This window comes from Emydura macquarii, unplaced genomic scaffold (assembly GCF_026122565.2).
Source record: "Emydura macquarii macquarii isolate MOO-44397 ecotype Brisbane River unplaced genomic scaffold, CSIRO-AGI_Emac_v2 contig_2768, whole genome shotgun sequence".
NCBI lineage: Eukaryota > Metazoa > Chordata > Testudines > Chelidae > Emydura > Emydura macquarii.
In genome coordinates, this window is record NW_027132905.1 from 9,940,582 (window position 1) to 9,967,474 (window position 26,893).

Here is a 26,893-nt window from a genome sequence, read left to right on the forward strand (position 1 = left end):
TGGAGAAATGTAACACATGCTGCAGCAAATACAGGAAGTGAGGAACAAGAATATGGTTTAAAATTCTAGAGGTACATAAAAGTTGCAGCTATGCGGAGCTAGACTGTTACTCATGCTTCAGCACCGCTTCTGCAATCAGACTCATGTTAGGCTGACCTCAGCCTGTACATGAATTCCCATTGATGTTAGTCGGGTTCCATGTATGGGAAGTAGTCTGCCCATGAGAACCCGAAGGTGAGATCAAAAGCATAGACAGCTAAATCTACTGTTTTTTCATATAATTCTTAAATGAGCAATATTTTGAGTGCTTATTCTACTTATACAGTGACCATCTTATCTCTTGACTAAAGAGCCCTGGGTGCTGCAGCAACATAAAAATCCCAGTACAAATAATAACAGAAAGCCACACAAAGCAGCCTAATGGAGTGATAATTGTATTTTAAAAGGGCTAAATATGAAATCAATGAGCCTAAGATCTAAGTTTTGTTTGAGATGCAAATCAGAGTAATTAATATAAAAGGATATAACATTATCAAATAACGTTCATAGTTGGACTTCAGTTGCCTGGAAATTTCTGAATTGATTCAAGCATTAAACACATTTGTCTTTTCAGTTTGAACTTTAAAGGTTAGCAGAATAATGTATCTTTTGCACATCTGATCTTGTAAAGAAATTGTACTTTGTGTCCAATTCAAATGCTCTTTATATTCCCAGCACTTATGTAAAATGAAGTTCTTTAAGGATTTTCAGAATGTGTTTTAACTTTAAAGCTTTAGATTATTAAATGACTTTAATAATGCAGAGAAATCTTCTTTAGAAATAAGAAACAAAAACAATTCCCTTTTAAACAGTCTTTGGGAAGAACTGAGAGCTAGAAAGAGCAAACCAATTAATGAACGACTTTTTTTTTTTTTGTTTAGGTAGGAAATAGCCTTGATATTTTTTTTCAATCAGTTTGAAACAAAGTTTACTGTTTAAGCTGAATCAGAAGATTCCTTTTGTGCATCTCTATATGAATTTGCTACTAAAATCCTTGTTCATATTGACTATCCATCAGACTGCATACTGGAAATGGACAGGAAGGTTTAAACACCACAGACCAGAATACCATGAACATTATTTTATTAATATTATTTCAGTTAATTTTATCATTAATTTTCATTGTGTGGGTAACCCAAAAATTCTATTTTACATACATTCTTATACGCATTCATCAGTCCAGTTCAAGAATGGCCAAACTTACCAATCCCTCCAAGCCGCATACAACAATCTTCAGAAGTTCAGGAGCTGGGATGCGCCTGCCAGGCCTAGGGACTTCTGTCCCACAAGGTGTGCTTGCCGCGGCTTCAGCCCCGCTCCTGCTGAAACCCCAAGCCCTGTCAGGTGCCTCCCATGGGCAGAGAAGCCTTGCGCTCCCCACCCCAGTCTGATACGCAGAGAAGGTGGGGAGGGGGGCGGGGCGGGGGCATGTAGGAGGCCCCGCAAGGCACATTTTAACTATAAAAGAGCTGCATGTGGCTCACAAGTCATGGTTTGGCCACCCCTGGTCTAGCATCTGAGCTCCTACCAGTAGTACATTAAGCAATGTGACTATCATCCATCACATGTTTGTTTTCTTGTCCTCTCCTCACGGGGAGGAGAGTGTGAAGTGAAGTGTTTTGCTTTGGGGAAAAAAAGCACACACATACACAGTGCTATATGTTCATGTTAGATAAGGGAAGGTTATGGGAGTTTATTCTGCAGTTGTGGACCAGCCCTTAAGAAAGCTCTGTATCCTACCCTTATTGTAGAAAGATCCATTATACCAGAGGAGCACAGTTGTTGACACTGCATGGTCTTCATCTTGTTTTAGGCAATTTTTTAGAGACCATGGGGCCATGCTATTAAAAGAAGGATGGAGACATTGAACTTGATTTGATATTCCCTGGAAAGCCAATGGAGGGTGTGGAGGACAGGTCGTAGATGTTTGCGGTAGCCTGTGTTGCCAAGGAGGTGTGCTGCAGCATTGTGTACCAACTGGAGTTCCTTAATCACTGAAAGCTTCCTGCTCTCACTGGAATACTGGAATGTTGATTCTAAGGCATCAGGTAACAAAACCTTACAGTGTTTGAATTTGGGATATCAAATACTTGCAACAAACTGTTTGTAATTGCTACGGCCAACATTTTCTGGCTAAGGTAATGGCTGTGGAAGGGCTAGAAAGCAGCAGAACAGGTGCCCTTGCCTTGCATGTGGAAGGATAGTCCGTCAAATAGCTGCACAATGTTCCCTCTAGAGTAGTCATGGAGGGGTTATTTGATGATTTGTGTAGTAAAGGGATGTGGACATGGCCACTGAGTCCATGACTATATGGGCTCTCTCACCTGATCTCACACACAAACACTGATGAAGTAGGCATGAAAGGTAAAGTAGCATTTTACACCCTACCTACCCTCCTCTTTCCTCCATGTGGTTTCCTTGTGTATTTGGACTTTGTTTAGTGGCTAGAATTTGTCCTTAAGAACTAGAAGTACTTACTTAAATATCTAGTTGGCATTTGGTTTGCATTCTTTCCTGTTATGCTGTGTAAATTAAAAAACCCAACATGCAAGAGGAAGACCAAGGACAGGGCAGGGCTATTACTTAATGAGGAGAGAAAGACAGAAAATGCAGCGGTGGCCAAAGTGTTAAATGCCTTTTTTTGTTTGTTTTCACCAAAAAAGATTAGCAGTGATTGGATGACTAACAGTGAACATCAGTGTAAATGAAATAGGATCTGAGGTTAAAATAGAGAAAAAACAAGTTAAGAATTACTTAGACAAGTTAGATGTCTTCAAAGGGGCAGGGCCTGGTGAAATACATCCTAGAATTCATAAGGAACTGCCTGAAGACATCTCTGAGCCATTAGTGATTATCTTTGAGAACTCATGGAGGACAGGAGTGATTCAAGAGAATTGGAAAAGGACAAATATAGTACCTATCTACAAAAAGGGGAATAAGGACAACCCGGGGAATTACGGACCAGTCACATTAATTTAGGTAACAGGAAAGATAATGGAGCAAATAATCAAAAAATCAGTTTGTAAGCATCTAGAAGATAAGATAAGTAATAGTCAACATGGATTTATCAAGAACAAATCATGTCAAACCAACCTCATATCCTTATTTGACAGGGTGACAAGCCTTGTTGTTAGGAGAGAAGTATTAGATGTCATATATCTCGACTTTAGTATGGATTTTGATACTGTATCACATGACCTCATAAACAAACTAGGGAAATATAGCTTAGACAAACCTACTATAAGATGGGTGCACAACTGGTTAGAAAAGCATACTCAGAGAGCGGTTACCAATCATTCACAATAAATCTGGAAGGCATATTTTGTGGGATCCCACAGAGATCTGTCCTGGATCTGGTTCTATTCAATATCTTCAAAATGATTTGTACATTGGCATAGAGAATACCTACTACTGGGTAGTGAAGTCATGGTTAGTAAGTAATTGCAGATGTAGCTACTGTTCAAAGCAAGGACCAAAGCTGTGATACTAACTGTTTGCTAAGTTTCAGGGGTTTGTATTTTTTAATAAAATAAAATTTAATAAAATGTAGGAAAGATGTGAAGAGCAAAACTTAAACAACCTATGCAACTCATTCTCCTAACTGAGCTGCTGCTGTTCAAAGTTATTATATTATCTGTTGATTTGAGAATATCACCAAGAAGATCCTCAGGCATCTTTCACCTGACACCCCAATATCTGTTGAAGATACAAAAATAAAATTAAAAGAATGACAGCAAGCTAAAAATAAAAAGGAGGATATAATGGCTTATCTAAATTACTGCAAGTGAGTGGCTATGACAATAGGAATACTGTTCTTGTGATAGGTCCAAATGAGCACAAGGAATATAAAAAATCTCCATAAAAAGTTTGTTCATACAAGATTTACAAACCATTTTTACAGACCTAAGAGGCTTGGATGGTTCAGATATCTGAACAACAGAGAAAAACTAATATTATTATGATATTTCAAAGAGGCATCAAAGGAATCCTGCATAACTTTCAAAAGAAGAGCCTGGAAATGTACATTCATAACTCTGCTGGACACTAAAAACCATGAATTTAACAGACACACTGGTTTTATGGCTCATTATAACTTGTAATGCACCCCAATGCTTGCAAATTCTTAATTGCCCACTTCATTTTAAATGGTCTCTAAAGCATATATGAACTCCTTATGCTTAACAATCTGTACCACCTTGTATTTAACTCAGACACTCAGGCTACCTTTTCCAGACCTGCGGAAGAGCTCTGTGTAGCTTGAAAACTTGTCCCTTCCACCAACTAAAGTTGTCCCAATAAAAGATATTACCTTTGCCTACCTTGTCTATCTCTGTTATTATTTAACATTTATATTCCAATAGCATCTTGAGGCTAACCAAATCAGGGCTTCATTAAGCTAGGCACTACACAAGCATATAGTGAATGACATCTTGTAGTCACGGGTTAACAATACATAGCCATACAGGGGTGTTAGAGGGAGTTAGGATTGTATTCCCCATGCTGTGTGTACTGCATAAGGTTTGCTTACAATCATAGCCCCTCTGCTTTTGAGAACTATCCCACTGGGAACAATTTGTTGGAAAGGTGGCAGGAGATATGGCAGCCAGCAGCAGAGCTTAGCAGTTGCATGGGGAGGAACATGCTTTACTGTTTAAAGGGCTATAGCTTATTACTCCTGATTCCCTACACAAAAGCTCTGTGGAGCTCTGGGAGCTATTGTGCCTCTTTGAGGCAGAATGTCTTCCAGTGCTTCCCCTGGAGTGGTGGAGCTCTGGGCTGTGGCTAAGCACCACTGTTCAGTTTTCTTACAAGTGATTATATTCATCGGTTCAGAAGAGAAGACATTTACTTCTATGATGGAGGAGGGAAGATAGATGTAGAATAAACGGCTAAAAATAACATTCAGCTCTTTAGAGTGTGGTTACTGCTCAAAGTGTTTCAAAGACAAATACTGGGGAAATTACGTTGAATATAAAAGCAGATTTTCTGTATCTGAAGAACTAAAAAAACTCACAGCATATGAAAGCCACTGCAGTTTTGTAAATGGATTTTTAAAAAGCACAGTTGAGAAAAAAAGCTCCTATGATTTTAAAGATCCTTTTTAACCACTAGGCTTTTGAATTGGATGTATCAATTTACATGTGACTAAATTGCCAACAGATCCCAGTGAAATATGAGAATTCATGTAACAGTGCAGAACACCCTGGGCCCCTTGCAGACTCTGAAAGAAGTATTGGATAACATAATGAGACATGGAATCATGAGACTTTAATTCTACTTATAATTCATCAAGGTCATGGTTTGATGCCAAAAGGGAAATGGAGACTCAGACAGATTATAGACATCTAAAGAGGCAAGTGACTTTGTCTTGCTGGTTTATGATTTACTTACGGAATAGTTTCATAAAACTCACTAGCAATATATGAAGCCTTGATCCTGCACATTATGCACATAGGCAGACCTCTACCTGAGGTTCTTCACAGGTGCAGGGGTCCACCTGTACAAAGCAGCTTGCAGAATTGGGTTTAAACATTGTAAAGCTCTTGGAGTTTGAATTGAAGAAGTACAAAGAAAGGTTATTAAAAGTGTCCGATACCTGAGCTGTCCCCAAGGTTACCTTAAACAAGTAGTTTGTTGGATTGCCAAACACTTTGTATTTTTTTTTCTGGGTAAAGGATTCCTCATGATGTAATCAGATGGAATTTCATGAGTGGTCAGGTCATATTTATAAAATATCACTCACTTGCAAGCAATATAAATGAGAAGAAATATTGTTTAACTTGAACAACAATAGAGATGGCTGAACTGGCTTAGATGAAATACAAATTGCCTTGAACATTTGTCCAGAACTTGAAATGAACCATTTTTCAGGTTTGAAGATTTTCAGTTAGCGTTCATTAATTACTTTGCATTTTCTCTTGTGTCTGCACTGCCAGGGTTTGATTCTGATCTCACTGACACAAGCATACCCTGTTCACTTCAGTGGTGTTCATTCTGATGTATACTGTTAATGAGATCAGAACCAATTGCTTACAGATGAAAGAAACAATGCTAAATTACTATAAGCAAGGCTGTTTTTATGTGTGTGTGTATATGGCCTAAATGATGGATGGAAGTACCTACAAGCTCATAAAATACCTTTTTGTGCTATTTCCAGCTGAATTTTGAGTGCCAAAAAGGCCAGATTAGCTAAGAATCAGGCCCAGATTTGTAAAAATGACTAGTAATTATGGATGTCTCAATTTTGGGGGGCCCAACTTTAGACATTTGAAAGGAGCTTGATTTAAAGAAGTGGCTGATTAGCAGTTTCTGCAAATCAGGTCACCTTTCAGATGTCTCAAGATGCACACCCAAAAATTCAGGGACCCAAAATCTCTAGACAGTGGCTCCAAATTTCTGGGTCTTGATCTGAACCAAGTCTTTTCAGATTTACCCATTATTAATTAACACATGAAGTTGTAGTACCATGCAAAATAACATATCTGCACAAAAAAACCAGGAAAACCCTGCTCTGTTTACAAATGCTGCTTTTTATGAGTGGTACTGGATGTGAAAATCGTGAAGCCAATAACGGGTTGTATCTATTTCCATTCCAAAACTGAGAGTGCTTTTCTAGCTGATAGCTAATGTGTGTGGCCCAAGCTCATGGAAGCAATTGTAAAAGGCCTGGCTATGTTTGTGTGCTCTGACAGTAAAAACAAAAACCTGTTACTAATCAAGAGATTCTGGTTAAAAAGGAATGGCTTTAGACATGAAGTTGGATCTTTTAGTCTTCACTCATCCACATCAGAACTGGTTCAAAGCTATCCAAGGTAATAAAGGACCTTGCTAAGATAAAATACCTATCCCACCTAATAAAAAGAACTTGACAGAGTTATAGTGTGTCATTTTCTAGGGAGCTGTAACTACTGTGTTATAGCCAGTTCACTCAGAACTAAGCCCAGAGCCCAGACACCGATAAAGCTTCCAAAGAAAAACTAATCGTGTCTGGATCGGATATGCACATGCAAGAGCTGTAGTAGAGGTTGAAACCGTTTTGGGAGCTGAATACTTTTCCTGCTCAGAAAATGACATGACAATGAGGTTCATTTAAAGATTGGATTCATTTGCCACAGGAACAATGAGGTTGTTTATCAAAATACAAATAAGTCATTTCACATGCAAGCAAAGCTCTGAATATTGTTAGATAAGATGCAACTCATGAGTGAACAGTCCTTTCTGTAATATGGCTATAAAACATAAAATAAAGGAGTGAGGTGTCATTCACTTGTGTGATCAGATTTGTTGTTTGTGAAAATGTTGGGGTTGAGAATACATTGTATGTACCTGGTCATTTTATTAATTGTGGATAATATTCATTGCAAATATATCTTTTTCTGTTTATGAATCATTTGTGAGCAATCCCCAATCTGTGCTATTGTATTTGTTATTAATAATTATTCACCATATTAGTTGAATAATTTTCAGCTTATGGGTTTTTCACAACTTCTTATTTGTTTATCATGGCCTGTGGTTGGTCACCTAAGTGACATAGTATTGTTTCTGGATGACTGTAACTTTTAATCAAGAGAATAATGAATAGCATATGTCTGGTATGAATTTATGAATACTCATTTGTACTAACACTTGTGAATACTCTCTGGTTGTTTATGAGTAATCAAACAATGTATAATAACCCAACAAATAACAGTGTAAAGACAATACATTTATTAATAAATATATTTGTGAATCTGATTCTCCTCCTCATCCCGCTCACTCCCCAGCCTGTGCTAATACATCCTGCTACATCAGACTTCCACTAACAGTTGCTACTTGAAATCAAATTAAGTAAAAAATTTACTGCAGGAGAGTCAGCTAAACTATTGTCCAAATTTGGATGTCCTTATTCTATATTTACTCAATATTCACTCAAGCAAAACTCCCATTACTGTAAAAGGAGTTTTACCTGAATAAGAATACAGAACTCAGATCTATTACACAAAGAAAAATTCCCAGGCAGAGATGAAAATCTGGATTACTCTGAGTGAAACGGTCTTTCAAAATGTGCCTAAAACATAAATAGTTGATAAGTATTAATTATTATTATTATTTTGACAAGAAGGGCATGTTTACATGAAGGCTTAGCTTTAGCCTTAGAAGAAAATTCCACATACCTTTTAAAAATACAAGCTACTTGTCAATTCTTGTTAGTTTGTAGAAACCATTCCTGTACTGATAATGATAAAAACAGCAGCTCAAAATAAACCATCAGACCAATAATTTGCATATATTCTATCTAGGTCAGGCAAAGTTGTCTTACCTCCCTGATAATATAGAAAGTTCATAGAATGAAAAATTCTAGGAACAGTCCAGTGAGGAATGCTGCTCTTATAATTTCAGAAAAGAGAGTGCTGGTGTGAAGGTATGTGTACTCTTGGATAAGATTTTAAGACTGGGTGCTTCAGGTTAGGCTGCTAACTCCATCTTTAGGTACCTAAAGAAATGGTTGCATTTTCAAAGTGATTCAGCACAAGCCGGTATGTGGCATTAGAAGCCTAATTTTAGGCAATAATTTTGAAAGTCCTGTCCTTAATCTCTGGGGAAATGAGGAAGGGGTTAACCCATCTCAAACTAGAAGGGCTACAGCTGCCTGTCCTTATTGTGGGGATCTGCAAAGAAGTGGAGTGAGGTCAGCTGTGGGAAAATCAATTCCTGTCTCCTAGCTGCTTCAAAAGGGAGCTGAGTAGAAAAGGGGGCTCAGGAGGGAAATGGGAGATTTTCCTGAATTAGAAGTAAGCCCCAATGGGTAAATTGAAGTAAACCCAGTTCCTTTTCTCTGTGTGTATGTACTATTGTTTTGAAAAAAATATTGTTTGTTTGGCTGAACCTGCAAAGAAGCAAGCTGCAGTTTTAATATTGCTGGTTACTTGTAATAACAGTAGCCTGAAGAGCTTTGTCCTGTCATGGATGTGCTCCCCTGCTGTCTCCGCCACCCCCAAGCCCTGCATATCTGTTATTCTGCAGTCATTTTAGGGGATGAAGAAGGTGTTGGCAGTATACATGGCACCGATTTAGGCACTTACATTAAGCATTCAAGTACTTGTAAGAACTACGATACTGCATGGTAAATAGTTACCAGCTATCTTTATATCTGATTTTGTTTGAGTCCAAAAATATAATTAAATCCTACACACAGCTGCCCTAAACCTCAGGTATTCTTGTTGGAGATGATTCATCCCATGAGGGCTGTGCAATTCACTGGTAGCTAAGAGCTCTAATTGGATGTGCAGTATAAACAGACCTCTGCTGCAAGACTCAAGGGCAGGTGCCCTGCCCTCCAATGGTAGCCCTGCCCCAGGGCCAGATGACCTGTCGCTCTCCCCCTGGGCCAAGGAGTTCTGTGGCCCCCTGATTATGGGGGGGAGGGCCTTGTGCATGCCCCTGAAGGGCAACTATATAACTTGCATATCTACATTCTTACTTCAGGCCTGGGACAGATACTAAAGTGAACAGCTGCTAGTATATGCCAGCTAAGTTGTCATCCTAGTTAACAGCAGCTAAAAGCCTATGTTGTGCACGAGTAGGCAGCTAAGTTAGGTGACTTCCTCATGACTCCTTGTATTTGAGAAATAGTATGTGGTCATGTAGCTAATGGCAGTATCATAATGCATCCACTGAAGGGGAATATGCTCCGAGGAAAAAGTACCAGTGGAAGAGGCTGACTTGAGGAATCTGATGTAATGGCAGCAACAGCGTATGAGAGGGTCTGATCTGTGCACCTCAGGCTAAGCAAAAATAGACAGTGAGAATGGTTGACCTGGAAAGCTACAAGGAGAATAGAAGTATTGGGAAGACACTGGTCTAAGGAACTGCAGAAACAGCAGCAACTACATTTGTGAGGGCATGACCTTGGATACTGTAGACATAACTGAAGGTGACAGTAAAAATGCCAGCATGAGAAACAGAATTCAATTCAAACCTCAAGAGTTTCCATGTTAAAACCTGTGTGCGCATGCATGTGTGTTTCATGTTTTTAATCTCCAGCAATATTATGAAAATTGAAACTGAATTCACATCTTAAATGATAAAAATGTGTTAATTAATCTATAGTATTCATTATATTACCAATCAAGTAATTGAATGCATACTATGTGTGATATCCAATGGATCTTTAATATCCTCTCAGAAAATGACTTTAAGGTAGTGTTGCTAGTGGTTAGATGAGTAGGCTAGGATTCGGGAGATCTGGATTCTATTTCTGGCCCTGGCACTGACCTACTGGATCTGAGTGACCTTGGGCAAGTCACTAGGTCTCCCTTTGTCTCAGTTTTCCCAAATGGGGTTAATGATGCTTACGTCTTTTCTCAAGTGCTTTGAGATCTATTGATGAAAAGTACTAATAAGTAGTATTAATAGTTATTCTGTATGGATCTAATGTCACTAATGGTTTGTAGTGTGAGGTGTAGTCCTGATGTTTTAATGCTGAGTCACTTAGATGTACGTTGAATTCAATGATATTACATACAAGAAGAAAATACTAGCTCGTGATTGGCTAAAAGCAGTCATGTAATAAATCCAACTTTAAGTTTTTGCTCAATTATGCCCATGTTTCTACTGCATGTGTCACAGATGGCAGTGAAAGATATTTACCTGATTTAATTAGAGAAGGATCTTAGAATTTAGTCTAAGGTTCTCTAAAACTTGAATCTTTTTCTTTATCTCATTCTAGGTATAGAATAGGAAGTGTCAGATCATCCAAGTTAACGTACTGTAATTTTAAAGGCATTTTAATTCTTTTCCATCCACTGATATTTTTTTCTTTTCATGTTTGCATGTAATATGATATGAAGCTATATTTTTAATAAGATTTCATGTGAAACTTCCTTTAACTCAGTAAGTAATACATGCACAGAATGAAGGCAGGATATTGCACTTGGGTATAAATATATAGTCATCATCCTGACCCATCCACATTCCTTTTTACCTGGATTAGCTATACAACAATACCACTCCAATTGTTCTGGCAGGCCAGTATTGTTTGTTAAGGAAGAAATAGAAACTCAAATTTGCCTTAATTTACAGACTAAAACAACCCAACTAAAGCTGTTTTTTATAGTAATAATGCTGGGGGAAACAGAAAATACCAATAATGTTATTTTGCTAAATATGTCATCTAGTTACCCTAGGCTGTGAAACATCTGTAAAAACCAAATGTAGTGACTAAGATATAAAAACATGGTAACACTTAAAATGAATCTGCTAGGCCAAGATTTGGTTCCACTGAATTCAATGGGAACTTTACCGCTGATTTCAGTGGGAGTTGATCCATTGAATGTAACTTTTGTCTGCAGAAGAATGTTGAGGAAAAGCTGACTGTCCCAAGTACTTGTGTAATCTGCATGAATTAGTCAAAGCTCAGGTTCAAAGGTTTGTTTTCAGTGGGTGATTGCTCAGTTACTTTAGAGATCTTATCAGATTCTATTCCTGCCCTCCCAACCAGACCACCATATGCTGTTTTCTATATGAAAAATTCAAAGATAAATAAGCACCTAATGGGTTCAGAAAGATGATGCCATATAAAAATGTTATAGCTATGAGCTGTGTGAAGGATTGATTACAATTAATTGGCAGGGAAGTAATAATGCTAAATGTTGAAGATGCTGTTTCTCATGTCCAGGACTTATCTTATATAGCAGGGGTGGCCAAACTATGGCTTGGGAGCCACATGTGTCTCTTTTACAGTTAAAGTGTGGCTCTAAGAGCCCTCTATATCCCTGCATTCTCTGCCTATCAAACTATGGTGGGGCGTTTGGGGCTTTAGCTCCATGGCGGGGTGGTAGGGCTAGGGGATTCTGCCCCATGGGAGGCACCTGCCAGGGCTCAGGGCTTCTGCACCATGGGAGGTGCCTGCCGGGGTTTGGTGCTTCAGCAGATGTGCCCAATGGGGCAGTAGCCCTGAGCCCTGGCAGGCACACTCTGCGGGGCAGAAACCCTAAGCCTCGCCACAGGTCTGAAGCCCTAGGGTCTGGCGGGCGCGCCCCATCTCACAAACTTCTGAAGATTGTTGTATGCAGCTCGGAGAGTCAGTAAGTTTGGCCACCCCTGTTATATAGTAAGAGATGACAGGCATGCATCATTCCTTACTGTGGATGCTAAAGAGACTGGGGCTTAAATGGTTAGCACAAAAGGTAAGAAGTATTATGACTGGGAGTGATAGACTCCTAAAACAAATACAAAAGGAACAGAAATTGATAGAACTGTGGGAGAACTGTAACTGATAAACTTAGCTAAGCAAATATTCAGGGAAAAATAACTGTATAAAGCAATTGAAACAAAAGTAAGATTATTTTCCTAAAGCTATTACAAATGATTTATCCCAAATAAGGTGAAACAACTGAAATTCAATACTAGCACAAGGTCCTGAGCTTAATCCATCAAGCCATTTAACACTTTGCATTCCGGTCTTGAATGTTGAAACATTACACATGACATCTTTCTTCTGTTTGCTCAAGCCATGTGTGAGGGGGTATACAAACCCCAGACTGGAGAAAAAGGAGTTAAGGAGTTGCTCTGGGCCCAAGTGACCCCCCCCACCACACCTGCAAAACCTGCTCAGGCTGGAAGAGGAGCTTAAAAAGGGAAGCAGCAGTAGCTCACTGGCAGGCAGGTAGACAGTGGAGGTGAACTGACCTGCGCTTTGAGGTCTTGGGAAGAAGCATCTCTTGCCACCTAAGACCTGGTAATAGTGGCCTGACCAAGCCTGCAAAGAAGGGGCCAGTAACTCTTGAAGGGGTTAGAAACTTTAATTTTATGTTCAGTTATTTACTTTACCCTGTGGGAGGAGAGAGAACTTGTAGGAAGTGATCCAGGGAGGCAACTGCATAGCACCCCAGAGTGCAGGGCTTAGCTGTCAATCACTGGACTTTGGCTCAGAGCCTGGTGGAGAGATTGGGCCTGGACTCCCCTGCCAGTCCCTACAGAGGGACAACTATGAAAGCCTGTCCCTCAGCAGCTAACCTGATTGATGGAAGTTGCAGAAGATACCAGGGTCCCGACCATGGGGTCCCTGAACCCCTAACATGATCCTGAAGACCTCCTCATTATTGGACCCTTTTTGTATACCCTGAAAGGTGTGGACTTGCAGATGTGAGCTGGCTGGAGGATTGAGTCACTGAAAGGACAGACTATGACAGGGTGGAGCAGGAGTGAGAAAGTGGAACGCCTAGAAGGCTCACCCGACCTCTAGGTGGCCCTGGTGGTGAGTGTTCCCCTTCAAACCATGGCTTTAAAAAATCTCCAAGAAGTTGCTCTGATATCATGTTCAACTTCTTTCTGACTTACTCATTCCATTCCTCCAACATTGCCCTTTTTCTCTCTCTCCACGTATTGCTATAGGTAATGTTTGTGTCCTATTGCCCTCTGCTGATTGGAATCAGACCAGCTCAAGAATTTATTTTGCAGAGCAGTTAAGGGGCTGCTCATAGGAACTTTTCATGAGCTTTAAAGTTATTTCATGAGTTTTAAAGAATCTCTTTAGCTCAGTTGGATAGCTGGCAGCATTATGATGGAAAAGATCCTCTATTCTGTTCATCGCTGCTCATCTGTGATGTTTAGCTGGTGACTGTAGTGTCTGTATCTTTGCAGTCATGGATTAGTTTCTTCATTAAGACAAACTTTCAAAACAGTTGCAGTTTTGTGCACAGCTATGTATGTGCACACGCGCACATACATTATATTTGTATAAAGCATACAAACTGTGGTCTCAATCCTGCAACCTGTCATCTCTCTGTCTTTGGTGTTTGTGATGTGCCAGTCACTGCTCCATCCAGGCTTCTCTGAAGCCAGTGGAAGTTGCAGACCCTTATACCTTGCAGGGAGTGCTCAGCAGCTTGGAGGATCAAGCTCTGGATTTGTGTGAGCAAATCTGTAAGGCAGGGATCTACATTGTGTAGATGTGCATGCAGGTTGAGTGCACAAGATCTTAAAAAAATTAAAAAAGAGATTGTTCATGGCGGTGGAGAAGAAATGGCTAGTCTGCTAGAGAGCTGGAATGCAGTGATGGCAACACAAAAGACCAGTGAATTTTCAGTGTGAATTCTTTTCTTCCTCAGGGGTAATAAGTAAAAACAATTACCTCTCCCCATTTGTTCAAATAAGAACAGTGTATGTATGTGTTAAGAGATTCAGGTTTGCATGTAGGCTCTTGCTACTTTTATCCTTGCAAGCTGGACACAGTAGTAACCAATATTTTACACATTCATATATGCACAGGAAACCTCTTACAGTGGAGAGGAAAAACAAAATTAAAGGCTTGAAATTTTTTACTAGAAGAGGCGTACTATCTGATGGAAGACTTCCTCTTCTGAGAATGGTGGCAGAGCCTTTCTTCATTCTTGCAATTTCTGGGAATGCTAATACTCACTGGTGGCTAATGCGGAGAACTGAGAGCCAAGGACATATCTCCTCTTTTCGTTTCCTGTTCATTCAGAAAAGAGGACAAGGTGATCTCCTTCAAATGTAACACTTAATGTCGGCTGGAAGGTATTAAGACCTACACTTCCTTGCCTTTTAACACAGAGAGGAGACTATGTATAATGGAGTTATAATTAACTTATAAGCAGAGTGAAAGTTCAGTATAACAGAGCTCTGCTATGGACTTGTGTGAACACGAGGTCTAATGCCAGTGACTTTTTGCCACTCCTCTTTGTGATTTAAAGATGTTTCTCAGATTATTTTTTTTGCAATAACTATTTATGACTTAAAGTATTAGATACAGAAAGGACATTTCTATAGCAATGAACAAAAACAAGAATAACTTTTCAGCATTACTGTATATCAATAGCCAATTATTTTTGTGTGAAAGGGTTCCAGCTGGCTGCTAATAGATTGATTGAATGAGAGAACTCTTCCAGGAAAGAAATGATCATTTCAAAGATGTAGTGGCTGGCCCTCTAATTTTGAGGTATTACAAAAATTGCACCTCTCACCTTTAGAAATTGTAAATGGCTGGGAACCTGTACTAAATCATTTGATTTTTTCTGTGAGTCAAATTACACTCTCCTCACTGCTCCTTTGTAAGGCTTTGCCTTTCTGCAGCTCTACTGCCTCATTGTTTCAGATTTTTTCTTGAAGAGCTGTGTCCTCCATGCATGTACACACCCTTCCAGGCTCCTCTCCAGTCATCTCACTGTAAGGCCAATATAAGGAGGACACAGCACATTGATCATTGCTCACGTGCATCGTTTCAGCTTGAGTTCATGCTCACGGAGATATGTTATGCTAGTTGAGACTTCAAGTATTTCTGCTAAACTCTATTTTAGTAGGACATGTTCTCACCTGCTTCTAGATCTTTGTCTGTTGCATCCTGTGTAACCCCTGGATTTAACCATTTGGGATAGGGACAATGAGACCAGACCCTTGACTGGGTTTCCTGAGCATGATGGTTTATTATATATGTTACAATCTGGCTTGAAATATGCATTATAAAATCTGTGAAAGTTCTGGGATATTTAACTTTCTTGTGAGGACAAGAGGAAAGACTTAGACATACTTGTGTGTATTCACCAAGTTCTTTTCTGAGACTTAACTCAGTTGCTTTCATAATTAACGCTAAGAAAACTATGTAGTCAAATTTATTTTTCTGAGTGCTCATAGGCCTAATCCTCTTCCTGTACATAAGTCCCACTGACTTCAACAGCATTCTCTCCCCTGCCTCTGGGGAAAGAAGTTGGCTCATAAATCTAGAGCCTGATCAGACCTGTGGGAGGCAAGTGCCACTCCTGTTGAAATGAGTCCAGTCAATGAGAGTAGCATCTGTTCACACTAGCACTGAACTTAGCCATGTGTATGTTTGTTTTGGAGGGAGGGAGGGAATGGAGGGAGTTGCTGAAAAATGTACCAATGTACTATATTGGATTTAATTAATCTATTTAAGACTATTTATTATGAACCATTCATTCTGTGTCTTCTACACAGCATTAAACTACCTGTACTGACAGCTTCTAAGTACATAAGAAATGCATCTTGGGTTCTGTGACATTTTATATTCCAAACTTTGCCCAGTGGCTGATGGTCTTCCTCAAAGTGACACATTGATTGTAGGAACATGTAAGGTGAGTATGATTGTGTTCAGTATTTTGAGCTCATCATCTGTTATCCCATTCTTATTGTCATCCTAGGTCCAGACAGTATCAAATTGGAAGCAGTAGTGTAGAAAATTACGAACAAATCAAAAAAGACTACAGCTGTGAAATGAATCAAGCTACTGTTTCTACAGTTAATATTTCCTTTGGTATAAAACATCTGTTACCTTTTTTGGGGGGCTTACAGTTATCAAAGCAAGAATGAAGCATTATAATTGCTGTTATACAATATAACACAGCCAGGTCATTCAAAGTAATCAGAATCTATTGGCACAGTATCTTCATCAAATGTGTGATAATTTACTAAGATGTGGCAATGAAATATTGGCTAGATTTCCTGGTACCTTATGGGTACTCAAGCTGAGGGAGGATCAGCCCAGTGTCAGCTGCAGTGGCATAAAGCTCATGTAAGAGCTTGTACATTACATGTACTCCTTGCTGCCAGCAAAACTGGGGGGAAGGGTGTGGCCAGTGAAAAAGGGGGTGTGGCCAGATTGCCTTTTGACAATTTATGTCTTTGACTATATTATGGCTACTTCTAGCTGTTGCATTCTAATTGATGTTGGGAAACTGGCCCTGCTTGGAGTAGTGACTTGATTAGAAGATTACAAATATTAGCTTTAAACCACCTTTGTGTAACAAGCAATGAGCAGTGCTCTGTGCATTTCAGCAGCACCCTAGGATCTGACCCTAAGTGTGTGAGCTTGTATGTCTGACCACAGGCTTAAGTGAGTGTGTACTGGCATATGGACACAAGACTGACATAATCCCTAGAGGTTTGAAGCTGCTATTAAGCTTGTTGCTCCATATTAGTTTGTGACCAAAAGGATAATGAAAAGATGACAAATTTCAAGGCATAAAAGTAAGATATAGAGTTAGCATAGATAATTTTATGCACTGTCAAAGTGAAAAGGCTTAACTAAATGTGTATGGGCAAAGATACATGCTGTCATCTTAAGAAATTAAAAGACGGACTCCTAATAATTGAATCATGTCTCTTGTCACATTTGTATTTGTTTAATATATGTCTAGTTCTGTTTGAATATAATTTTGAGTTTCTCTTTTAATCAGTATTGATTCAGGTTCCTGGTTCTAGTCACTAAAAATGACTGTCATAAATCCCTCTGCCATATTACTTCACCAGCTTCCTGATAGTATAGCAAATAATATGTTCCATAACAGACCTGGGTTCAAATTAGAAACTAAAGGAAAGGACTTGCTATATGTTAAACCTAAATTTTCAAAGAAGATAATTTTATTCCCCACCCCAAGCTTATTTAAGGAGTGTTAGAAATTACTTAATATTATTTTTATTACCTGGTTAATTTCTTTTTAAAATCTTGCACCATTGGAAACTGGGGAATCTTATCTATGTTGGTCATGTTACTCCTCAGTATTGGGTTACTCTGCATAAGCTAATTTAGAACAAAGCTGTTCCAACAGGAGAGCCCCATTTCGTCTTCAAAATTCTGGTTACACAAATTAGTTGCTGTAGCTGTCCTTGAAGGCTATTGTGTGATGTGGTGGTGATTGTTTTCATTTAATTATTTTTTTAAATATGTGATTCTGTCTTTGCACTATTCAAAATTTTTTTCAGATTGTTGTGAATTTCCACAACACTGAAGATGGAATGGGTTTGGATTACTTTTCTGTGTAAAAGAGGATGTGTGCTGGAGCGGGCTGGGAAAGATCCAGAAAGAGCCTAGGTTTTCGTGCAGCTGGATTCGGTGCCAATTCACCCTAATGGAGAAAATAGGATACAGAAATCAGAATCAGCAGTGCTGAGTGGTTTGAATCCTCATTTACAATGAGGACACTTTAACCACAGAGCCTTTAACGTTAATGTAACTTACCAATTTAAGACGCTGTAATGCTTCCAGAGTATTGTCAAGTGGCCTTAGTGTAAGTGAGATTCGGGCCTGATGTTTTTAAAAATGTGATCCTGAATTCTAGTGCAAGGATCTGGAGCCCAGGAGATGGGGAAACTGATTTTGGAGCCTTCTTTTTAAAAATAGGCAAATTTATTCATACTTAATTGAATGTAGATGAAGCTGAATTTCTGTTGGTTCCTCCACGACTAGCCTGTCTTTCCCTTTTCTTACTCTCTCTGCATTTATTCATGTTTTATACGTATAGCACAACCTATCCTACCTAGCAGCTTCAATTCATCTGAGTTTCCAGAGAACTTTCATTTGGCTTTTTAGTTTTCAGCACACTTTCAGCCTGAAGAAAAGACTTTTCTCATCTTCAAGTGAGCTGGTTTCAGTTCAGCATTAAAGATCACTGTCCAATCCTTGTCTGATAAGGAACTGCAGTGCCTTGCTTCTTTTTTTTTTCTGCATCAGGAAACTCCCCATTCCCTGTATCTGACCTAAAATAATCCATTTTTCTTCTGCCTACAATCCACATTTTCTTATAATATTTAGGTCCCCTTCCTTTCCCAGTTAAAAAGTAATTGCTGCATTGAATTCCTTCAAATTCCTCCATCTCTGAATATTAAGAATTTATCCGCTCTTCATCGCCAGCAGTGATAGTGGTTTATTTCTCCCACCCCATCTCTGAAAGTCATTTTTGTTGCCTGCTGTGTGAACAGCAAATTGTGTCTTGGGCCACATCCGAGCTTCAGAGATGACACTACATATTGCACCTTTCAAAAAGTGCCACATTATCCAATGGAGATCTTAGAATATATCTCGGTCACAGATGCCAGTTACTGTAGCTTAACTAGAAGCTTTCTATCCCCAGTTTACCATAAAGGTAAACAGTGGAAGTTGTCAGCTCATCAAAAGATGGGAGGAGGAAGAGGGCTTTTGGGGGACAGGGAGGAGTGCTAGACAGTTGTTTAAATTTTAAAAAGTATTTATTAAAAACAGTTTTATTTTTAAAAAGGAGGTAAAATAAATACAGAAAGGTACAAAATACTTAGTCTAAAATGTTCATAGATGCTGAGCACCCTGGTCTGCCATGGAAATAGTAGGAACTGGGATGCTCAGTGTCTTTGGAAATCTGGCCACACACTTAGGTGCCTAAATGTGAAGTGAAGTCTGACAATATTGGTCCTGGTCTCTCTTTCTGGGGTATGTAGCTTTCCAAATTATAGGAAATTGTATGGTCCTGATTATTTTAAATGACACAGTGGATTTTGTGTTTGGTGTGAGTCAAATTATATTTTTGTGTCGTTTAAAAGGACATGTTAGAGTTGGTGCATGAACATTGTGCAGCATTGTGTTAACTTCTCTATTTTTCCCTGGAAAGCTCACTTGGTGCACTCACTGTTGCTAATATGGAAGGGCTTCCATATCCTGCATGGCACTTGCTCGCCATACCACATTGCTGTCATGTCAATAATAGCCCCATCTCATTGAAATTCCTGTGGATGCAGGAAAGCAGTTCCCTGACAGAATTTACCTTTATCATTCTGTTGCCTGTTCAGGGACAGTGTGTTCCCAACTATGCAATGAACTGTAGTTCTGTGCCAAAACCCACAGATGCTGATGGAGCTGCAGGAGGCCATGGTCATCCATCTAACATCCCCAAGGTTTCAAATTTCCCCTTCAGCTCTTCAGGACACCCATTTAATGAGGGTTACCTCACTACAGAGGAGGCTCTGTGCAAAACAACTTTGTATTGCAAATCTCCTGGTAAACTCTGTGGAGGGGTGACATCCATTTTCCCAGCTTGTGAGCACTCACTTCCTGTCCCTGGCCTGCTCGATTCCTATACCAGCCCCTCCCCCCACTTCACAAATTCTGACCCCACTGAGGGCACCTTCCGGTGTTCCAGAAAGGATGAGATTTTACCGCAGCAGCACTTGAGTCCCTTCCACACAGACTGGGGTCAGCTATATGGTAAGGGTCCACCCTGTATGCAAATGGCGGGGGAGAATCTAGGCTTCTACTAACAACTCGCACCAATTAGGTGACTGTTTGAGATGGCTCTGTTCTCTTCGACTCTTGCTAGTGAGGTAAAAATGAATCACTCTGAAGTGAGTGATCGAGTGAGGGAATTTTCCAAACTGCCAGCTCTGAGGCGGTCTGACATGACAGGATGTTCGGCTGTTTATCTTTCTGTGATGCCACTCCTTTCCCTGACCTCTATTACTATGTGCCTATTTCTGTGAGATCTATTACAGCAACCACAGTATATGCTCTTGAAAACCTATACTGGATTATGTAAAATGAGCAAATTTATTTGTACTGCTTCAGGCATGTTAGTTAAAATAGTCACAATTTGTTTGTGCCGAAGCAACATGGTTCTCCCCTGCCCCCATGGCATGTGTGCATGGATATATTTAAAATATAACGTAAACCACTTATATTTTTCAGTTTCTAGAATTAACAGAGAAATTTAATATTTCCAAATGGACAGTTTAGACAATTTGAAGTGTTTTTAATAAATAAGTAAAGTTTGTAAATGGCGTAACTTGTTTTTCTTCAGGAAATGGAGAATAGTTGTCTGCAGATATTATTTTCCTATTTTCCCCTCAGAAAAGAGAGAAGGCTCTCTCAGGGTTTTTTGCCTTCCACTGAAGATCTGTATTTTCCCTGGTAAAATTTCAGCCTTACTTTTTTTTCTGACCTTGTAACCTACTGGGCCAGCTGTGAAATATTCATTCTTTCTTTCATGTATGAAATCTTCCTTGTCCTCCTTTATATCACTCTACAGAGAGCTACATTATGCTGCACATGAAGAATTCACTGTAGATAATGTCTACCTCTTTCATTTGTGATTTTTTTCTTATCCAAACTTGAAATCTTCAGTTTCAGATCTCTTTCATGAGGGATAGGAAAACAAGTGCAAATGAGAATTCACATGAATCCTTGTATACAGTACAGTTAGAACTGAGTTTCACCCAACCTTTTTTTTCACCCAACCTTTTTTTTCAGGTGCTGAAAATTTTTGAGAATTGTTTTTCATTATCCATTTTTTGCCAAAACTACAAGTGCCAAAATACCTTTAGGAAACCTGTTCTTATGGAATTTCCTGAGAGCAACAAGAGGGAGGGAAAGAGCCCGTTCCTGCAAAATTGAGCCCAGTTTTGTAACTTGAGGTTTTAATAAGCAACTGAAGTCTTTTCTGAAACTGACCCCAATTTTGGAAAGTTTGCCAGTCCCTGGTTCTTATTAAATTGCTAATCTATGGGGTCATATGGAAATCAGTGACAAAACTCCAATTAATTTTCAATGGGAATGGGAGGTTAACCTGGCTTGGACAAGATGTAAAGAACTTCTGAAGTTGATGTAGACGTATATCTGGTCCATCTCTAAATCTACCTCTATAGAGTCTCCACATCAGGCTCCTCAGAATCTCCAAGAGCAATCCATCTTCTTCTGAGCCCTTTAATAGTCTCTCCCCCTGCCTATCCTTACCTGGTGTTGTCATCTTGAGGGGGATAGACCACTTGACTGTTCTCCCCATCTGGTGACATTTGGAGGTATAACCCTTCCCCTTCCTCCTCAAGCCTTTGGGTACAGTTTAAATAGCTACTGCTAAGCACATGAAGTAGTGACATTTAGTGAGGGATTCCCAAGAAATACCATGTATCTTCAGTGCTTGTGTCAAAATGCAACAATTCAGCTCAAGTCAGAACATTTTTGTGAGGAAAATACATGAGAACTTTCACTCCCATCCCATTTTTACAGCTGCTTTTCCAACTTGACAAAGGATAATTTCAGTGTGTTTAATTTGGGGATGACTATTTCACATGGCTCTAGTAGAAACCCATTACTCAGGATTTTTCGCCAGGTATGATTTTTTGCTAACACATCTTCCACTTTTTCCTTAGGAATTAGAGCAGTTCCTTCAGCTTTTCTGTCAGGGAGTCCCAGTTCTCCTCATTAAGCAAGGCAGCTGCTGGTCTTCATAATCCCACCAAATTGGTATTATAGTTTCTCCTGGAGATTTTAAAACCTGGTGTTTGTTTTTTGTTTTTGTTTTTTAGTCTGCAGCAGTGTCAATTGGGGACCTACTGTGGCAACTTTGTGACCTGTCTATCCACAATGAGTCCACATACAACAGCCAAAGTCAGTGTGATTCTAAACTGTGGGGAACCTGATAAGGACATAGCATCACCTCCATTTGGAGGGCGTTGCCCCATCACTTAAGTGGGGTTTGAAACTGAATTTCAGCAGAAGGGACATCAGTTGCAGATCTGACACAAGGTTCAGTCTTGTAATGCATTTCTTCCCTCAGTATTCATTTACTTGATTCCTGCTTCTTGCGTGCCACTGTAAACGCTTACAGCAATCCTCATTGCTCTGGCTGAGCCATTCAAAAGCCAGAGTCCCCTACTGATCAGCGGGGTTTGAGAGCAGCAACTGGGAGCCTGGGAGCTAACCTCTGCTTAGCCCTGAAGCTATTGCCTTCAGTGATCTCTTCAGATATGAAAGCTAAAAATAGAGGTTTATTACTGTGGCCTCAGTCAGCCTGATTCACAATTACTCTGCACCTTGTGCAGTCATTTACACCAGAGCAAAGCCGGGGTGAAATGATACTGTATTCAGATTTCAGTAGCTTTTTTTTTTTTTTTTTTTTTTTTTTTTAAAACGGGTGTTTTGCTCTGATGTAAATGGCCACAAGATGCAGGGCAATGGAAAATCGCGCCCATTGTCAATTCGCTGGTTGGAATACTAGGACTTCCCAGTTTATAGGAGGCAATACTGCAAGGCAAAGTGACCGGCTATGGAAGAGGAAAAGATTATTAAAAGCGCCTTCTGTCAGCCACAGTCAATGTGGTTTACAAAGGGTAATGAACTAAGCCTGGCTATACCAGGAGGGGGGGTGGTGGTATTGTCTCCATTTTACAGGAAGGGAAACTGAGTCACGGGGGGGGGGAGGAGGGACACGCACCATAGTCAAAGTCTCAAAGTGGACGGGAGCTAGTAAAAGAACCTGGCTCCTAGCCCTGCCCTGTAGTCACGTTGGACGTGTGGGGCTGGCTCTGCCTTTACCCAGCGCTGGGGGAGAAAACGGGTCGCCGCCCAGAACGCTGCTCCGCCAGTGCTGCCTGCAAATCCTCCCTCCGGCTCGAGCTCGCCCCTCGTCCTTCCCGCCCCTCAGCCTTACCTGGGTCTCCGGGACTGAAGAGGCGGCGCCCGCCGGGCTGCGCGTGGGACTCACTCCTCCCCTGCTCCCAGCCCAGCTCGGTCTTCAGCCGGCACAGGTGGCAGCTATTGGGTAGAATATGCAAATGACTTGGTGACGTCAGGCAGCTCTGGTCCAGGCAGCAGAAATAGGGCAGGATTCAGCCAGCAGCGTTTACACCTCATAGCTCCTGGATTGCGACTGACCACCACCGCCAAGACTGGGCTGTGATGATTTTTGTTTTTTATTATTATTTATTTTTGTCGCGTTGTGTTTAATTTTCCCTGGGCTTTCCTCCTCCAGTCTCCCACAAACGCTCCTGCAGACTTTATCCTTCCTCCCCATAAGGAGATTTAAAAACAAAAATTACCCACCAAAACTCTGACATCCTTTTCTTCTTCTTCCAGCTGCTACGTGCTTTAAACTCTGCTCACTCCCTGCCCCTGGAATACTACAGGTAAGTAACCCGATAGGCGCGTCTGATAATGACATGGGGGATGGGCGGCGGGGCAAACGAGGGAGATGCATTGGTAGTGTTTGTACCCCCCGCCCCCGATAGGAATGTGACAATGTGGTGGATTTTGAAAACGATCCTTCCAGTTTCCAGCCACATGTAGGCTCGCAGGGTGCTCGCTGTGGCATTAATTCAGGCACTGATGATGACTGACAGAGTTTGCAACATTCACTCCAGCTGAGGGAATCGTTGGTTGCATAGAACAATTCCTGCTCCAGAATTCAGCGGAAGGGATTGGGGGGGACGGGGAGCAGTTTTGGAGGTGCCATACTTTAACGCAGTGCGCGGGACCCCGTAGCTCAGGGCCCTCTCTGGAGAGGGGCTGCAGTCTCCAGGCTTGCCCCCCCTCTCTCTCTCTCTCTCTGGTTTTTCGCCGAGCGTTTGCTGCTGTAGATCGCAGGCTCGCAGGGTTTAGGGGAACAAGCACCAGCAGCTCTGGTGAGAGAGGGATGAGCAGCCGCTGTAGCCCCTGACACTTCGTTTTCCCGAAAGCTGCTTATCCTGCATCTTCCTGTGATTCTGTCCTTGCTCCTGATCGTGTTTACAAATTTGAATGCGTTCCTAGTCATTGCAGAGGCAGCAAATCTGAGATGGGCAGGAAGCGGTGGTTTATCCTCCTGTACAAAAGGGCAGTCAAAAATAGCAAGGCAAAAAAGAGCGGGTTATAACAATATCCTAGAGACAAGTTCCCGCTGTAGAATTGCTCTGTCCCCTCTCTCCTATCTTCAGTCGCCGGGCTTCCTTCTGGAGTTCAGAGCACTGGGACCACTCTCTTCATCGTCTCAGATTACCCCAATGCAAACCTCAGTTTAGCAGCAAGACTTTTTGACAGGGCCCCAGGGAGCAGCGATGAGCCAGACAGCAGCCCGGTTACCTTGCAGCTGTGGAGCGATGCATTCTTCATGTGATGCAAAATTAATTGTGAAATCCTCACACTGCAAGCTAGCAGGGCTCAGAGAAAGCTGCCTGGGTTGACTTCCACACTGAACGCATCTTTAGGCAGTAGTTATAACAACCGTCTGTCTAGGGATACTCTAAACCCAGCAGCATTTCCACTGATGGAACTGCTTTGTAAAAGAACGTGCCTGTGGATTTCCCAGCTCAGAGCTAGCAACCTTTTTGCGCTTAGGGAGCTGATCAAGGAGCTAGGGAATCTTGCTCACACACGTTCAGGGTACCCCTCCCCCCTAACAACCGAACTTCCTGCACAAATGTACACACAAAACTAACTCCTTACCCCATAATCCGGTCTCTCTTTAGCGTTTCTGGAGTTAGCTTGTTAATGGACTCCTGAAATTATTGGAGGTTTTTTCATCCCCCCCCTCTTCCCCTCCCCACCAATCTCCCCCCTCCCCTCCCCAGCAGATTTGGTTTCAGACGCTTTTGGGATAAGCAGGGGTACTTTAAGGCCAGGAGTAAGTTTAAGGAAGCCGCAGCAGGCTGAATTCCATAGCACCAAACTGTATATAAGGGCTGGCATCTCTGTGTGGTGGGAGGAGGACAGGGGGAGTTTATTGAAAAGTTTTTGGAAATATTTATCCTATTTTTAAAAGGCCACAGGACACACTTAAAAACTGTAGCTTAAAGTTGATCATTGCCTCCTTGATTATTAGAGGAGATCAGGCTTTGCAAAAAAAAAAAACAATGTTGAACGTTTGTGTGATTTATTTCACACTGTTCTTCATGACCATGTCTCCAAAGGTAAATTGTCATGCGGGGAGTCCTGAGTGGTTTGAAGTATTACCCCATTTCCCCTCTCATTCAGACTTCAGCGCAACAGAAATATTAGAAACTTCACGTGGCTCGGATTCTTTTTTTTTAAATCTATTTGGTGAGCAAGAGCCTAGAGAGACGGTTTGTGTTTTGAAAGGGAAAATAGGAGAGTGAGCTTTTCCCATTCCCTACAAAAAAAATCTTATGCGAAATATCTGAATCATAGATATCGCTCAATATCTGTTGATCTTCACGAGATAATGGTGTTAGGGAGTGATGGGCTGAAGAGAAATCCACACAACCATCGTTTGGACTTTTCTGGGAAGAGGGACTGTCCGCGGGCTGTGGTTCTGAAATTTTTCCTTCAAGCTTCAGCTGCCTCTTTTCCCTGTCTTTGGCCCCTAGGTGTCGCCTCTGTTGTTCTGGCTTTTAACATCGTAACAAAATGGTTCATTTTAAAAAACTTGGAATTTACCAAGTCCACTCGTGGGAGTGAAGAATTTGTGACACTCCAATCGCTACTCGCCCATCCCGCCAACTTCACGTTTTTGCACGGGATTCAGATCCTTACAGCTCGCTTTGGTGTACCACAGCACATTTGAGGGTAGAAAACAGTCAGTCATGCCGGCTAGTGTAGATGGGTAATTGTCCCTTAGCTCGAAAGAGACACTGCTTCCTACCAAACTAAAGAAAATGGTAATGGTTATGTTCAGGCAGGCTGTGACAGCACCTGGCAGATGACACTAGGTAGATGAAACAGACACATGCATACAAATCAAGTTTCCCCTTTATACTGGATATACGCTAATACTGGAAATGGTTGGTTGAGCGTGTTTGTCTCTCCGTGTGTATTTACAAACCTGCAATCTTCCTATATATCTCCATTATTTAGATTATGGTAGCACCCAAAATGTACTAGGTGTTTTACAAACATCGAGTAAAACCCCGATCTCTGCCCTGAAAAGCATACAATTTGAAAAGATAAATGGGAGATAATAAACAAGCACCCCCCCCCCCAAAAAAAAAGGGGGCATGGAGAAAACAGTAGCTATGTACTTGTCCTCTTTTTTGTGTTTGTTTTTTAGTTATGCATACTCAGTTTTAGCTCTGTCATGCTATCTATATGTGAGACAGTGAGTGAATTTTTATAGGTAGTTAAACTGATAAATGGTAGTGGAACCAACCAGAGAAGGCTTTTTGATTAAAAGTTTAGTTGTGACTGGATCAAATGTGGTCATCTAACTAAAAAGATGTTACCATTCTTAAATCAACACAGCTGGTCAATGAGATGCAGTACTGTTCAAAGTTGAACTTGCTTAACCCTATTGCTGTTGCTCTTAAGGTCAACATCTGAGTAATACAGCATGGAAAGAGAAGAGGGACTGTGTGCTCAGAATATGAGTGGCTACTTTCCCACTCAAAA

The 26,893-nt window shown here is 40.7% G+C and overlaps 1 protein-coding gene across 2 annotated transcripts in view; it reads left to right on the forward strand.

Moving 5' to 3' along the window:
• The first annotated feature begins 8,784 nt into the window (after nt 1–8,784).
• The window catches only part of FSTL4 (follistatin like 4), a 431,301-nt gene continuing 413,192 nt past the window's right edge, over nt 8,785–26,893 (forward strand). The window contains exon 1 of one of the 2 annotated variants that reach the window (XM_067566476.1): nt 8,785–8,834. In XM_067566476.1, the coding sequence (XP_067422577.1) occupies nt 8,821–8,834 (14 nt within the window). In that variant the 5' untranslated portion in view covers nt 8,785–8,820. Of the gene's footprint in view, nt 8,835–24,347; nt 24,362–26,893 lie in introns of those variants that run through there. The other variant, XM_067566477.1, reaches the window with a different exon arrangement.